Source organism: Triturus cristatus, chromosome 2_1, assembly GCF_964204655.1.
Source record: "Triturus cristatus chromosome 2_1, aTriCri1.1, whole genome shotgun sequence".
NCBI lineage: Eukaryota > Metazoa > Chordata > Amphibia > Caudata > Salamandridae > Triturus > Triturus cristatus.
In genome coordinates, this window is record NC_140581.1 from 1,058,592,813 (window position 1) to 1,058,609,311 (window position 16,499).

The window sequence follows — 16,499 nt, forward strand, 5'->3', positions numbered from 1 at the left end:
TGCTTTGCATGTGACCAGGTGGGCCACATCAAGGGGGATCCTAAATGTCACATGTGGGCACAGCCACCCACCGGTGGACAGTCCACGGTGTTGGCTAGTGTCGCGCTTCGGGAGGAATTGGTCCCGTGAAAGGACGGGGACCCTGCAGAAATTACCCTTGTCTCACTAGGGCACAGTAAGATGGTTAAGGGAATCCTAGAGCCTGCAAACACTAAGAAAGACAGCACCTGAGTGACCATCAATGGGCAAAGGGTAGAAGCTCTCAGGGATACTGGATGTCACCTGGTGTCTGAGGAGCAACTATTCCCTGATGCATTCCACTAAGTATTTGCTGTAGACAACTCAGAGCAGAGGATGTGGCCTAATGGCTAGGGTGGTCGACCTCAAATCCGGAGAACCGGGTTCGAGTCTCAGCAACGACGCTCAACATCCTGTTATTCTGATGAAATCACTTAATCTCCATGTGCTTAACAAAAAAAATAAATGTGTCCTTGTGTAACGCAACTGGTGCTCATATAAAGCGCTCTGATACCTGATACCTTCAGGTCAAGTTAGCGCTATATAAATCTCCGGAAAAAACAATGTAAGGTGGCGGTCTAAGGTCACTTGAGGGTGGTTATGTGTCAGATACCTTTGTTAATTTGTAGATGATACAGGCAGATAAAACCATGGTTTTCCTGGCCCTGATCATATGGTTATGCTGTCACCACCCAGATTATTTCTTCATTCAGGCCTTTACGGACTGTGTCCAGAGAGAAAATCCAATATGTCTCTCTTTGTTTTTGCACTTTAACTGAATGTTTTCCTAGCATTACTTTCACCCGCTCTAAAATGAGCCATTAAATTTCAGTTTCTGTATGTTGGTAAGTTTGATAATGGCTAACTAGAGGTGCCTGCTGTTTGCCAGTTCTAATTGCAGATTTATGTTCAGAAAATCTGGTGCGAAATTGTCTCAAAGTTTCGCCTATATATCCTAGTCCACACGGGCATAGGATAAAATAGACAACGTTAGAACTTCTACAGTTTGCCGTGTGTTAAAAAGAGCACAGTGCAAACAAGCCATTGAAACCCCAGCTGGGGTGACACAAAATGGCTTGCTCTTATGTAATAATATCCCTCACAAAGGAAGGCACAGGGAATAACACAATAATGTAATGCGCATAATAAATGGCTTGCTCTTATGTAACAATATCCCTAATAAAAAAAGGCATAGGGAATAACATAAAAATGCAACGCGGACTATAACAACGTCTGCACTATATTAGCAGGAAATGGCTCTCATTTTCACTACGATAAAAATCGGACTTGTCTGAACAACAGAAATTAGCCTGAAATAAAGCGATGAAACCGCTTTTGCACACATGTAGGCACAAACACACTATTCTTATACAACACGCTGTAGCATATGATCACAGAGACATTATTTTATGTCGTGTGTGTACCCGTTTAGTATAATTTTATAGCGGTATGAGACTCCCATTTGAAGATAATAGCTGTTAAAAACGATAATGTACTGATTCATCATACCACATTTTCTCTATGTGTAAACACACAAATTATCTTGCTTAGGGCTTGCAGCTAATTCGTTATCTATGTAGCTTAGACAACTACTAACAATCCGTTGAAGTGTTACCTCGATTTCCAGTTTATAGACGCATTAAAGAGTACAGGGTAAATATGCCACAGATACCTTTATAGTATTCACACAAAATGATCGGTATGTAGCAATACCCCTAATACAACTATTCGGTGTTTCTAACATGCCGCAAACAACATCTATCAATAGAATATATTTATGAATAACGTTCGAGGAGTGACAAAAAGATTATATGGTTTTTTTGTACAAGTGAAATCTGAGCCTAACTATAACATCCCTCTAACCTTTGTTTTTTCAGTGAATTTCTAAGATTTTTAATGTTGTTTCCTAACTATAACGTCCCTGTACTCTTTATTTTTTAAGTGAATGTCGAAGGTTTTTTAATTGTATTTCCTGAAAGCAAGCACTAAGCTTTGACAGTGAGTGTGTGAATGAGTACATGAGTGTCTGAGTGTGTCTGTCAGTTGGTGTGTGAATGGCTGAGTAGGTATGTGAGTGGGTGTGTGAGTGTCTAAGTGGGTTTGTGAGTGGGTGGGTGAGTGGGTCTGTGAGTGAGCATATGAGTCTCGGAGTGGGTCTGTCTGTGAGTGAGTACATGAGTCTCTGAGTAGGTCTGTGAGTGAGTGCATGAGTCTCTGAGTGGGTCTGTGACTGGATGTGTGAGTGTTTCAGTGGGTCTGTGAGTCGGTGCATGAGTCTCTGGGTCTAGGAGTGGGTACATGAGTCTCTTTGAAGGTCTGTGAGTGGATGGATGAGTCTGTGAGTGGGTGAATGAGTGGGTGCGTGAGTGTCTGAGTGGGTCTGTGAGAGGTTGTGAGAGTCTCTGGGTGAGTCTGTTAGTGAGTGTCTGAGTGGGCCAGTCAGTGGGTGCGTGACTCTCTGAGTGAATCTGTGAGTGTGTGCATGAGTCTCTGAGAGGGTCTGCAAATATGAACATGAGTGTCTGAGTGGGTCATTGAGAGGGTGCGTGAGTGTCTGAGTGGATCTGTGAATGGGTACATGAGTGTCTCAGTGGGTTTTTGAGTGGGTGTGTCAGTCTCTGAGTGAATCTGTAAGTGGAGGATTGAATGTGTGAGTGAGTTTCGAAGTGGGTCTGTGAGTATGTATGCGAGCCATCAGTGGGTCTATGAGAGTGTGAATGAGTGCTTGAATGGATCTGTGAGTGGGTGCATGAGTGTCTGAGTATATCTGTCAGTGGGTGTGTGAGTCTCTGAGTGAGTCTGTGAGTGGGCGCGTGAGTGTATGAGTGGGTGTGTCAGTGGGTGCACTGTAAAAAATATAGGGGAACACAGGAGCAGGTTCTCATGCCAGCTCCCCCTATGATTGTCCTCCTGTCCAGCTTGCCTGTGGTCCACAACCTTCTGCTGCCTTCGGGTTTATGTCTCCGCCACTTGTTTTCTGCAATTTTTTTCTGCCTCTTCCCTCGTCACTCATGCCCTCTATTTTGCTGTTTTCGGCTTGTTCTGGACATTATTTCTGCTCACTCCTGACCTTTTTAGGACTCGCCTAGCGTTGCAGCGCGAATGCGCTGCCATCGCTTTGAGAGGCATGCATTATATACTGTAGTGTGGGAGCTTCGTGGAAGCTCCAGCCACTCTCTGCCCCTTGCCTTTTTGTCTTAAATGCTGCCTTCCGATTGGTTTGAGGCCTGCTAGTCCCTCCTGTATCCTTCCACGGCTATTGGCCCCTTTACTCCTGACACTATTTTCTTTTAGGTCTCGCCTAGCGTTGCAACGCAAATGCGCTGCCATCGCTTTGCGAGGCATGCAGTATATACTGTAGTGTGGAAGCTTCGTGGAAGCTTCGTGGAAGCTCCGCCCACTCTCTGCCCATTGGCTTTTGTCTTCAATGCTACCTTCCGATTGGTTTGGGGCTTGTTAGTCTCTCCTCATTCATCATTTTTATCCTTCCACGGCTATTTGCCCCTTTACTCTTGACACTATTTTCTTTTAAGTCTCGCCTAGCGTTGCAGCGCGAATGCGTTGCCATCGTTTTGCGATAAGCATTGTTGTCGGGCGGGAGGAGCGGCAGTGTTTTAACTCATGCCTAAAACAAGCACTTTTAATAACTTCCTCTCAATTCAGTGCTATAATCTTCTGTAATGAGGTGACGTGCTAAAGAAATGCACTTTTTTGAATTCTGAAGAGACATTATCGCACATTTACATCATGTTTACTGTATGATTTTCACGGCTCGCGCGATGGCTCATATATGCCTGGCTCGTTTCCGGCTGGCTCTACCTGGTAATTAATATATTGGCTTGCGCACCTCTAACAAAGAGAGATAAATGGATACATGACAGTGAGCCCGGTAGATGGTAGAGAAATAGACTGGTGCAGACAAACAGACAAAGTCAGTCTCCAATGCCTCACATCAGAATCATCACTTTCAATAACCTGGAAATCTGCCGGCAACTCCTGCATGCCCCAACCTCATCCCCCTCACCTATTCTTAGCAGAAGCGGCAGATTCTGAGCTGTGTCCTGCTGGTGCAGAGGAGCACGGCAGAGTCTGTAGAAGCACGGGGATCCCTAGCCTCTCCGGGTGAGCACCTAAGCCTTCCGGGTGCCTTTACACTCAGGATAAAGGAATACATTTTGCTCTGTGCTTTAGTCGCCCCTCTGTGAGTACTGTCTGGTAGCTGAAGCTCTGTGTTAATAAACACATTCAGAGAGGTGGTTGTGTACAAACAAACAACAGCCACGATACCGTACATTTTGAACATGTAATTAAATACCTGCTCATTGAGTACCTCATTGGCTGATTTGGACACATTTGCTCAACTGTAAAACACTCCCTTCTATGGGTCATTTAACACATCGGGGCTTTGGGGTTAGGTAACCTACTTTGGATGCTGTGTGCAATGAAACTAAGCAACCAGTGCGGTCTAAAACACTGTGAAAACTGACACGCATTCTGGCATTTTGTTTAGTTAATGTCGATTTTCTCATAGGTGCGAGTAAAGTACTCTTAATATCTTAATGAAATCTGCACACTTTTAACTAATAGCACCGGGCGACCTTTGACAACTAGGCAATGAATATATTTTCATGTACCCCTGAAGCCCCCCTGCCCCCGTCCCCTTGGCAAACTTCATTGCCTCACAGTGTTTGGTGGATAACCAAGACGCAGGAGAGTGAGTCAAATAGTCTAGGAAATTAAACAGAAGCCAGGATTCGGATTCACATGCTCCGATCCCGATTGCGTTGGTTAGCCTGTAAGCACTACTTTTATTAATGAGTTTCGCATTAGTAAAGCACCACGGTGTGCATGTGTGGTGACACTTCACCCATGAGGTACGTGCCAAGCAATTGTTGACACAATCCACACTTTGCGTATTTTTCAATATATATTTATTATGAAGTGCAGGACCTTTCCAAGGGATTTTGCACACTACATACATTCACTCCAAAAATAAAACATGTAGGTAAAAACATTGCCATTTACAATGTCAATAGCTCTAACTCCCAAATGCGAGACTTATTTGTATTGCAAATGCTTGTTTCTGCCTCTTGCTGCTTGTTTCTGACCTCTATTTTGCCCCTTGCTGCTCGTTTCTGACCTTTATTTTGTCACAATTTACTCATTCTGCCTGTTAGTTTGCCTCTTTCTGCTAACTCCTAACCTTTATTTTGCCTCGTTCTGCTAATTTCTGGCCTTTGTTCTTACTCTTGCTTCTGGTTTCTGACGTCTATTCTCCCTCTTTTTGCTCCCTTCTGACCTTTATTCTGCCTCTTTCTGCTCCGTTCTGACCTTTATTCTGCCTCTTGCTGCTTGTTTCTGACCTCTATTTTGCCTCTTTCTGCTTGTTTCTGATCTTTAGTCTGCCTCTTTCTGCTCGTTTCTCCCCTTTATATGGCATCTTTCTGCTCGTTGCTGACAGGAGCGGCTCCTCTGTGAGAGCAGAAGAGCGTTGCCCCGTGAAAAAAATGCCCCAGAGCAGCTGAAAAATAAAATGGTAATAAAGTTTATTTATTACCATTTTATTTTTCAGCAACCCGTCCTGAACTGAGTGTTAGCACAGGGTGGGGCAATTGCTGCTGAGTGGAAGCAGGGAGCTGTGCCCTTATGTTTAAAGACGTGTATTTTAAACTTCTCTAACCTAGCTGTCTTAGACAGATGAGTTAGAGATAGCACAGATCTCCAGTGCTTTTAAGAGCACTGGGAATAGCCGCTCCCTCAAATGCTGAGGCTTCTCTCATGCTGTTTAACAGCATGACTGCAGCACCAGGATTGGTTAGTGCAGTTTTCTGTGTCCGGAGCTTCGAGGAGAGACGACAACCGAGGAAGGAGGACGTGGTGAGGCAAGGCAGAAAGGTAAGTGGCATTTTTTAAAATTATTTTAATATCACCCGTATCTTTCCCAAACACCATTCTAAATACATGCCAGCCGCCACTGGTTGCTGACCTTTATTTTGCCTCTTTCTGCTCATTGATGATCATTATTTTGCCTCTTTCTCACCTTTATTTTGCTTCTTTCTGCTAGTTTCTCACCTTTATTCTGCCTTTTTCTGCTTGTTTCTCACCTTGACTTTTATTCTATATCTTCCTGCTCATTTCTGACCTTTATTTTGCCTCTTTCTGCTCTTCAAGGACCAATCGGTCCCATCCAGCTCCCTGCTCCTGCGGGAGCTGGCATTGCAGCTGCACGGAGGGAGCTGCTGAAAAGGCAGCTCCCTCCGTGCAGGTGCAATTGTTTCATCTCTTTCCCTGCCCGCATGTCTGCTGGCAGGAAAAGAGATGAAACCTCTACTTCTAGCGGGCGGGAGCACTTTTACAGCTCCTGCCTGCTGGAACTGGAATGTTTGCTTTTGATTGGAGGGAGCTGTCAAAATTCTCACCAAGCAAAAGCAAACAGCTATGTCCTGGGGGTGGGCACACCGGTAGCAGGAGCTGGCCCTGTGAGGTGGCAATCCCCAGGGCCATTTATGGCTCTAGGAGAGGGGCCCCCCTCCTTCTGTTTGGACAAGCTGCCCTGTGGAGGTGGTGGTCCCCGGAGCCGAGAATGGCCTGATAGGGGGGCCACACATCCCCCTTGGATTTAAGAAAAAGAAAGTCCAGGGAGGTTGTGACCCTGAGGGTCCGCCTGAGCCCCCACTCCAAATTTAACTAAGTCCCGGGGAGGTGGTGGTCCCTGGGGCTCGGGGTGGTCCACGCGCCCCCCCAGTCAATTTATTTATATACCTGAGGAGGTGGTGGTTCCCAGGCCTTGGGGGGGGTCCGTGTGCCCCCTTCTAGGCAATTTATTTATGGCCCCAGGAGGTGGTGGTGCCCAAGGCTTGGGAGGGGTCAGAGCACCCCCTTGAGTTATTAAAATTAAGTCCCAGGAAGGTGGTGGTCTCTGGGGCATAATTAAGCCCAAGGAGGCGGGGCCCATGCACCCCCCTCCTTATTTTTAAAAACAAAAGCCTGCTTACCTATGGGACCTGGCCTACCCAGGGACTATAATGTAGAGGAGCACAAGAGACCACATTTGTTGTTTTAAAAACTTTTTGTGGCTCGGTCACGTTCCCACAGAAAAATAAAAAAAATTCAAGTGCTTTTTGGCCCTTTGGGCGTCACAGGGAGACGCCTGGACCACAGGTAGGGGGTCAGAGTACGTCTACTCTTCCCCTTTTTCTTTTTTTAAATCATTTTTTGTGTGACTCGGCTGAAGCAAAGTCCGAAGATGGCTACCAACATTTCCTGGATGAAGTGTTGGCAGCCAATCAGATTTCAGCACGGGCACTGTCAGATCCTCAGAGTATTGCATCCTATATATACAAATTTGGTCTTTTTTAGATTTCCAAAAATACTGAATGGATCTACACCAAACAACAAAAAGGGGTCTAAAGCACTCTTTCAGACACCCCTTTTTCTCAGACCGTGCATGATGGATTGCTCCACAACTTTCCATGCACAACAAGAATCACCGGCACACCTTTCCCGGAAAAGTTTGTGAAGATTCGTCAAACGGCGCCAAAGATATTGGCAAGATAACAAATAATGCTTTTCCTATGGAAACATGGTCCTAACTATAACTACCTACTGGCAACAGCCAGTAGTTTATATATATATATATATATATTCACTGAAAAAAACATAGGTTTCACACACGTTATAGTTAGGAATTAGCATTTAAAAAACCTTGCAAATTCACTTAAAAAACCATAGGTTTCACACATGTTATAGTTAGGTGGATATTTCACTCATAAAAAACCAATGAAATTCCCCCGTTATAGTTAGTTCAGATAACTATAACTCGCGCGCCCGCAATCCTCTGCTCATGACGTCACATGTTACATCACTCATGACATGGTCAGTGGCATCACTCTTGACATCACTGATGACATCATCCTTGTGATAGAGTGGCGGTCGCGCGAGTTATAGTTATCTGAACTAACTATAACGGGGGAATTTCATTGGTTTTTTACGAGTGAAATATCCACCTAACTATAACATGTGTGAAACCTATGGTTTTTTAAGTGAATTTGCAAGGTTTTTTAAATGCTAATTCCTAACTATAACGTGTGTGAAACCTATGGTTTTTTCAGTGAATTTGTACGTTTTTTTAAAAATGCTAAGTTATGTATGTATTATTATTTTTTTTATATATTTATTTTACAATAAACTACGTATTAATTTTTTTTTTTTAATGGTTTTTCACCGTGTGCGCACGGTGCGCGCACCCCCGCGATTTTTTTTAAAAAAAATGTAAATGTTTTTTTCTGCCTTCGGGGTCCTTCAGGGACTCCCTGACAAAGGCTAGGGGGTCAGGAACTCTCTACCTTGCCCCCTTTTCACGTTCGCCACCTTCCTTTTCCACTCTCGCACTGAAAACAAACAAAATGGCGGCCGACACTTCCTGATTTCGACCGATTCGAACGTTGACTGACATGTAACAACCAATCAGAATTACGCTCACGGTGCGCCACGGTGCGCGGCTATAGATATGTATGTGCTTTGAACTGCAATTTTTTCAGGAACTGCTGAACAGATTGACTCCATATATGCAAAAGGCACATCCCTGACCTGAGGACTACCTCTCTGCCAAATTTCAAGTAATTCTGTTCAGCCGTTCGGGCTGTACCTTCGACTAAAGGTCCAATGGGAAAATGCATGGGGAAAACGTGTTTTGGGACCACCCTTTTTTCTCAGCCCCCGCTTGACGAATCCCCCTGAGACTTTCAGGGTATGAGCTGAGCGGAGCGCCCCATTAGTTTTGAAAATGTCGCGAAGATTCGTCTACCGGCGCCAAAGTTATTCAAAATAGAATTTTGAGATCTCCTATGGAAACACGGTCCTAACTATAACTATCTACTGGCGACCGCCAGTAGATAATATATCTATATCTATCTATATATATATCTATATATATATATATATATATATATATATATATATATATATATATATATATACATATCAGGCGCGCAACACCCATTGGGCTCACCGGGCTTCAGCCCCCCCCGTCGCCTTCTTCAGCCCGGGCTAAGATTACAAACGCTGAAATGAAGAACCAAGGCTGCGCATCGGATCCTTTCTGAGAGGCCCAGCAGCCCCCAGCCAGCCTCTGAACAGTTTCAGTGAAGCCCCATGCCCCCACCTCTTGTTTTCCTTTTGACTGGCTTCACCGAGGTGAAATCCTTGCCTGAAGGCAGGGATTTCACCTAAGCACTTGATGGGGTGGGAAGATGTGCACAGCAGGGGGAAAGGGATGGCCAGTGCAGGTGACGCTTTTCCTTTGTAAAGGAATTTCTGCTGGCGTCATGGCCCAGGGTGTGCTGTCTGTGCACTTGTATGGATGTGTATTCCATACAAGTGCACAGACAGCAAGCCCTGGGCTATGACTCCAGCAGGAATTAATTTACAAAGGAAAAGCGTCACCTGCACTGCCATCCCTTTGGCCCTGCTGTCTGTGCACTTGTATGGAATTCACATCCACAGCGCTGCTCACCAGATAAATGGTGAACAGGGCCATGGATCTTTTTCTCTTTTTGCATTCAAGGGCACCAAGGAAGAAGCAGAGGAGGCCCAGGCAAGGAGAAACCAGGAGACATTTGACCCACATCTACCTACACTAAGACCTTTGGGAGGGGCTGGATGCCAGGGCGCAGTGCTGCTGATCAGCCCGACTCCACAGAATAGCATCAGAAGAGCAGGCAGCAGTTTTTTATGTAAGTTCCAGTGACTTTAATGCATTATTCAGCACAGCATTACGTACTGCCTGCATAAGTGAATGTTGTTCTTGACTTACATACATGGAAACGTCAAAGAGGACAGTCCCCACCGTATATGCAAATGTAGTGTAAGGTTGTAGTGTTCATTATTTGCGGTGCTAGTGGATAACTTTAGGGTTCAGGGTGGGTGTGGGTTTTAGGGTGCCAGGGAGTAATTTTAGGGTTCAGGGTGGGTTACGGATTGGGGTGCCAGGGGATTAAATTTAGGGTTCTGAGTGGGTAAGGGTTTTGGGATTCAAGGGGGGTAATATTAGGGATCAGGGTGGGTATGGGTTTTGGCGTGCCAGGGGTAATTTTAGGGTTCAGGGTGGATATGGGTTTTGGGGTGCCAGGGGTCATTTTAGGGTTCAGGGTGGTAATTGGTTTTGGTGTGCCAGGGGGTAATTTTAGGGTTCATGACGGGTATGGGTTTTGGGGGGCCAGGGGTAATTTTAGGGTTCAGGGTGGGTATGGGTTTTAGGGTACCAGGGGTAATTTTAGGGTTCAGGGTCGGTATGGGTTTTGGGGTGCCAGGGGTAATATTAAGGTTCAGCATGGGTATGGGTTTTGGGGTGTCAGGGGGATAATTTTAGAGTTCAGGGCAGGTATAGGATTTATGGTGCAAGGGGGACATTTTTAGGGTTCTGGGTGGGTGTGGGTTTTTGGGTGCCAGGGGGTAATTTTAGGGTTCAGCATGGGTATGGGTTTTGGTGTGTAGGGGTAATTTTAGGGTTCAGGGCAGGTGTGGGTTTTGGGGTGTCAGGGGGCAATTTTAGGGTTCAGGGTGGGTAGTTGTTATGGGGTGCCAGGGGGGAATTTATGGTTCAGCATGGGTATGGGTTTTGGGGTGCCAGGGGTAATTTTAAGGTTCTGGGTGGGTATGGGTTTTGGGGTGCCAGGGGGGTAATTTTGGGGTTCAGGGTGGTAATGGATTTTGGGGGGCAAGGGTGTAATTTTAGGGATCAGTGCGGGTATGTGTTTTGGGGTGCCAGGGGTAATTTTAGGGTTCAGGGCGGGTATGGGTTTTGGGGTGCCAGGGGGGTCATTTTGGGGTTCAGGGTGGGTATGGATTTTAGGGTGCCAGGGGTGTAATTTGTGGTTTCAGGGTGGTAATGGATTTTGGGGGGCAAGGGTGTAATTTTAGGGATCAGTGCGGGTATGTGGTTTGGAGTTACAGGGGGGGTATTTTAGGGATCGGGATGGGTTTTGGGGTGCCAGGGACAATTTTAGGGTTCAGGGCGGGTATGGGTTTTGGGTTAATTGTAGGGTTCAGGGTGGGTATGGGCTTTGGGGTACCAGGGGAGCAATTTTAGGGTTGGTATGGGTTGAGGGGTTGTTGGGTTTTAAGGAAATGTGGGTGTGAGTGTATATATATATATATATATATATATATATATATATATATATATATATATACTTTACAAAAAAAATAACCCATTTACAGGGAAATATAAACCTATATATATATTCCTTTTGATGATATCCAGAAGTTCCACTTTTAGCAACCGGTCCTTTTCAATGGCTGCTGCAAAAATGTGGAATTCGGTACCACTAGGTATCACGCTGAATCATCCTGTGTGATTTAGGCAGCAACTGAAAACCTTTATTTCCCAAGTAAGCTGATGGCCAAATCTGTTAAAATACCAGTATCTAAACCTCAAGAAACTTCTGTGTATGAGTCTGATATACATAAAGGGGAGAGGAGACGGCCGAACATCTAGGGCGGTCGACCTCGAATATGGGGAACTCGAGTCTCGGCGATGACTCTGAACATCCTGTGATTCTGGGCAAATTATTTAATCTCCCTGTGCCTAACAAAAATGAATGTGTCCTCATGTAATGCAACTGGTGCTATGTAAAGTGCTCTGATATCCAATTCGGGTCAAGTTCGCACTATATAAAACTCTGTAAAATAAAATAAATAGATTCAAATTGCTTGCCCAGTTTGCTATGAATTTTTCAGCCCTTAATAGATGCAGATACCTCTCAGTAACTTTAATTTCGGGTGTCAAGAAGTTTCAGCTAGCAGGTGTTCTTCGGTTTCAATACGTTTCAGATTATTGATGAGGCCCAATACACACACTTTTTTTAAGCACGTCCAAAGTATGTTGATTGGCTCTTCGAATGTGAGATTTTCCTGCAGGTAATGCAGTGTATCAAAAATGCATGTCAAGCAGACGGGGTGTAGATTGCGGGGTATTTTGAAAACACCATCTTGGTTACTCAGATGTTACTAGGGCTGGACTTTTACATGAGAGCACAGAGCTCAGGCATTTAAGGGCTTCATGTGTGTGCCTCTATCCTGACTTGAAACATGTAGTCATATTGTGGTACTGAGCCATTTAGAGGGTATTTACGTTGCTTGCTGATGTACACCACTCCCTAATATCGCAATTATGAGAGCATAATATCCACATTTTCAATGAACTCTGTAACCTGCTGGTAAATCGGGTAGGTGTGTGTTATCCTATCTGCTATCCTTTCATCCATCAATCCAACCATCCATCCTTTCGGATTTCAATTTACTCTGCCAACCTTACACCCACCCTTTTAGCCATCATCTCAGATTTCTATTTACTCTACAATCCTTTCACCAACGCATCCATCCTCTCACATTTACATTTACTTTGCTATCCTTTCACCCTTGTATCCGTCCATTCTGATTTCATTTTACCCATTTAATTGGGATTTACCTAACCCACACAAAGCCACTTTGTGTGGTTTAGTAACTCCAGAGTAATGAGAGGCAAAGCATTGAGCTGCCTTGAGTTACCTTGCATTGGGAAGTCGTTCCATGGGTGTAGCTAGGGCATTCCCACACATCCGTCTACTGATTTTGACACAACCCCACAATTACTTCGGCCAGTAAACCTGGGAATGCTTCCAAATGGTGCGCCGCCCAGGCGTTACGAGGAGAATTATCCTTATTTATCCTTGTTGCTTCCTTTTTCCATGTGAGCTGCATTCAGGTATCCCTTCCTTCTCAATAAGAATCTTGCTCATAACGCAGGCCCTGTTGCACCTTGATGTCTGCATTGGCACTATGCAGCACCAGTTGAGGGAGACAGCAGAAATGTGGCATATTTTTGTAAATATGGCACATTTCTGCTCTCTATCTTTGATGCAACACAGCGTAGCATGTTCCCTTGCCAAGTTGTGGTGCATGAAAGTTTAGTAAATCTGCGCCTAAATATTTTTTAGGCCTGTTCTTTTTGTAGGTAAGCGTACATTGAATGCATAGAGGGCAGAAGTCTTTGCATCAAACATTAGAAACTGTAATCTTCTAATTATATACCCAGATGGTTTTGCACAATTGTTTGGGGCTGATTTGCATTGCACATTTTCATATTATAAGAAATTCCAGCCATTTCATTGGAGTTTAGACATGTGGTAAGTGTGTGGTATCATAATTGTACAGAAAATCAGGCTACTTCTAGCTTGCTTCTTTAAAGAGTTTAGGGTAATTTAGAGAGGTACTGGATGTTTAACTTGTATTTCTTGGCTTTTTAATGTTGGTTTATTGTACAAAATTACAGTATTCTTTACCCCCGTAGTTTTGTAATGATGAAGTAATTGACCTGAGGGCCTTTGTTATATTTCACTAGACCTCGATATCCACATACAGCAGGATGCCAAACACTGGAGGCTTTGGACCACAAAATGTTAAGCGGCGAAAGATAGAGGACTTTTTCACTCGTCGGCCAGCCACTCAAGACCCTTTGACAGCATGTTCTGATTCAGGTGAAGAACCTGCCCTGCCAGCTTCCGGCTATACTCCAGAAGAACATTTAGCATTACTTCATTCTGAGTCTCCTGCATATACAACTACTGGTATGCCAGCGACTAGTAGTCAATGTTTGGAAAAGTGAAAGAGTTCATACATCTTAGATATAGGAGTATATATAGATGTCTCAAGACTCAGCACAGTTTCATCATCAATCCCAGATGATTTACCAACTTTTGCACTCTTCCTGGACGCCAGAGACATCATACAAGTTTCCTGTCGTTCAGCAGGGAGTTCAAGCCCGTCGCTTTCAACATGAATGGTTGAAAACCTATCGCCCATGGCTTGCCTACAGTGCTAAACTTGAGGGGGCCTTATGCAAGATGTGTGTACTCTTTGCCCGTAAAGAAGTTGGAAGAGGTTCTCATCAAGCTGTGGGGAAATTAGTGCTTCGGCCCATAACAAAATGGAAACATGCACAAAGTGATTTTCGTTTCCATGCTTCTTCCTTGTATCATAAAGAGAGTATGACAGCGGCAGCTAACTTCTCTTCTGTTTTTGAAGGGAAGTCTGTTGCTGTTACAACTATGATCGAGAGCAACTGGAAGAAAACTATTTTGGAAAACAGAAAACGACTGGTGCCAATAGTGGAATCAGTACTCCATTGTGCCAAACAAGGTATAGCTCTTCGAGGACACAGAGACAGTGGACAACCTATTACTTCAAAGGAACCCGAAGAGAATGATGGCAATTTCCGTGCTGCTCTGCGCCTACGACTTCAAGCTGGTGATGAAGTTCTGGCATGGCATCTGGCAACGTGTCCCTCTAATGCAACTTACACAAGTTGGAAGATTCAGAATGATATCATCTCTGCTTGCAACATTCTAATGAGAAATAGAGTGGTGGAGCGCGCCAACAATGCAAGATTTTTTGCCATTTTAGCAGATGGAACAACTGACAGTGCCACAATCGAGCAACTTGTTCTAGTAATTCGTTTTATAGAAGGTACATCTGTGTATGAAGAATTCCTTGGCTTCGAAGAGCTTCAGGATGGAACAGGGGTTGAAATTGGAAAGAAAATTCTCACTTCTTTAGAAACATATGGCCTGAATGTAGATCGTATACGTGGGCAAGCATACGATGGTTGTGCTGCAATGAAAAGCTCTGTTAAAGGTGCACAGGCGCTAGTTTCAGAGCGTGTGCCAAAGGCATTTTATGTACATTGTGGAAGTCATTCACTGAACCTTGTGATTGGACATTCATGTGATATACGTCAAATCCGTAATTGTCTTTCAACACTTAAAGAAGTGTCTAATTTTGTAAGAGGCTCTGCAAAAAGGATGGCTGTCCTAAAGGCGAAATTTGCTACTTTGCCAGATACCAAAAAGAAACTGTTAAGTGGTTTATGTGAGACACGGTGGGTTGAAAGGAATGCATCGGTTGTTCGTTTTGTTGATATGTACCCAGCTGTGGTTGACTCTTTGCTTGAGATCACGGACTGGCAAGATCACAATGCCTCTTCCAAGGCTGAGCAATTTCTCGCAGCTGTTCAGTCACATAACTTCATTGTTGCATTACACATCCTGGCACGATTTTCTGGGCTACTGCTTCCTGTTTCAGCTGCACTCCAAAATCCTAACACAGATATGTTGGAGTGCATAGGACAAATTGAAAAAGTCAAGCAGGTGATTCAAGAAAGCAGAGACAAAGCTGAAGAAGCATTTAATGAGATTTTTGTTAAAGCCCAAACCACAGCAGGGGAACCTCTGACAATGCCACGCCTTACTGGCAGGCAGACACAACGGGCCAATTACAAGACTAGTGATCCTGAAGCTTACTATAGGATTTCAATATTTTTACCATTTATAGACAATTTATTGTATGAATTGTCAGAAAGATTCAGCCAGCATGTGAAAAAGGCCTGTACAATGCAGTATCTGGTACCAAGATTTGTCACCCAAGAGTCTTTTGAAAATTTGAAGGATGCTCTTGACATATATGAGGACGATTTACCTGGTACACGCGAGGATCTCAAAAATGAATATGATATATGGGTAATGACATGGCTGAAGGTACCTATTGAAGAAAGGCCAGGGAATATAATGGATACCTTAACTCATGCTCACATTGACTTCTATCCCAACATATACTGCCTGCTAAAATTATTTGCCACTTTGCCAGTGACAACCGCATCCCCAGAAAGGTGCTTCAGTAGTCTTCGCAGACTGAAAACCTATCTTCGGTCAACAATGGGGCAAGAACGACTCTCTGGACTTGCAATGATAAACATTTCACGAGCACATTGTCCTCCTATAGAAGCAATTGTTGATGAACTGGCGAAAAAGGGTCGTCGCCTTGAAATGGCATTGTGAAAATTGGTTATATTGTGTTCCTAAAGTGCTTTGTAGTAAAATATATTAAATTGGCCTTTTAATTCAGTACATTCCTTTTTCATAAGACAATAGCATATAAGTGCATCAAATTAACAAAAATGCGTGCTCTAATTGTTGTCCAGTTTCAAATGCAGAATTCACCACATTGTTTTCTCAGCTTGACATGAGCATTAACCGATCCTGATTATCTGCCATTTTAGCCCCGCCCCTATTGATTAACATTAGCCACGCCCCTTCATGTGCCATGTTAGCCCCCCCCGAACTTAAGACCTAGTTGCGCCCCTGATACATATATATATATTCAATTAAAAAACCATAGGTTTCACACATGTTATAGTTAGCTGGACATTTCACTCGTGAAAAACCATTGAAATTGCCCCGTTATAGTTAGTGCAGGCAACTATAACTCACGCGACCGCAATCCTCTGCTGATGACGTCAGATATTACATCACTGTATTTAGACACCTATTTACCCATGTCTTCTTCCATTAATCTTTAGCTATACATGTATTACAAATATTTTTTTTTCAGAAAGACACATATGTCATCAGTGATGTAATATCTGACGTCATCAGCAGAGGATTGCG

General features: G+C 44.0%; 1 protein-coding gene across 1 annotated transcript; it reads left to right on the forward strand.

Moving 5' to 3' along the window:
• Positions 1–13,901: 13,901 nt before the first annotated feature.
• LOC146866346 (52 kDa repressor of the inhibitor of the protein kinase-like) lies at positions 13,902–15,890 on the forward strand. The gene has a single exon (XM_085640501.1). The coding sequence runs from the start codon at positions 13,902–13,904 to the stop codon at positions 15,888–15,890; it is 1,989 nt and encodes a 662-aa protein (XP_085496627.1).
• The last annotated feature ends 609 nt before the right edge of the window (positions 15,891–16,499 follow it).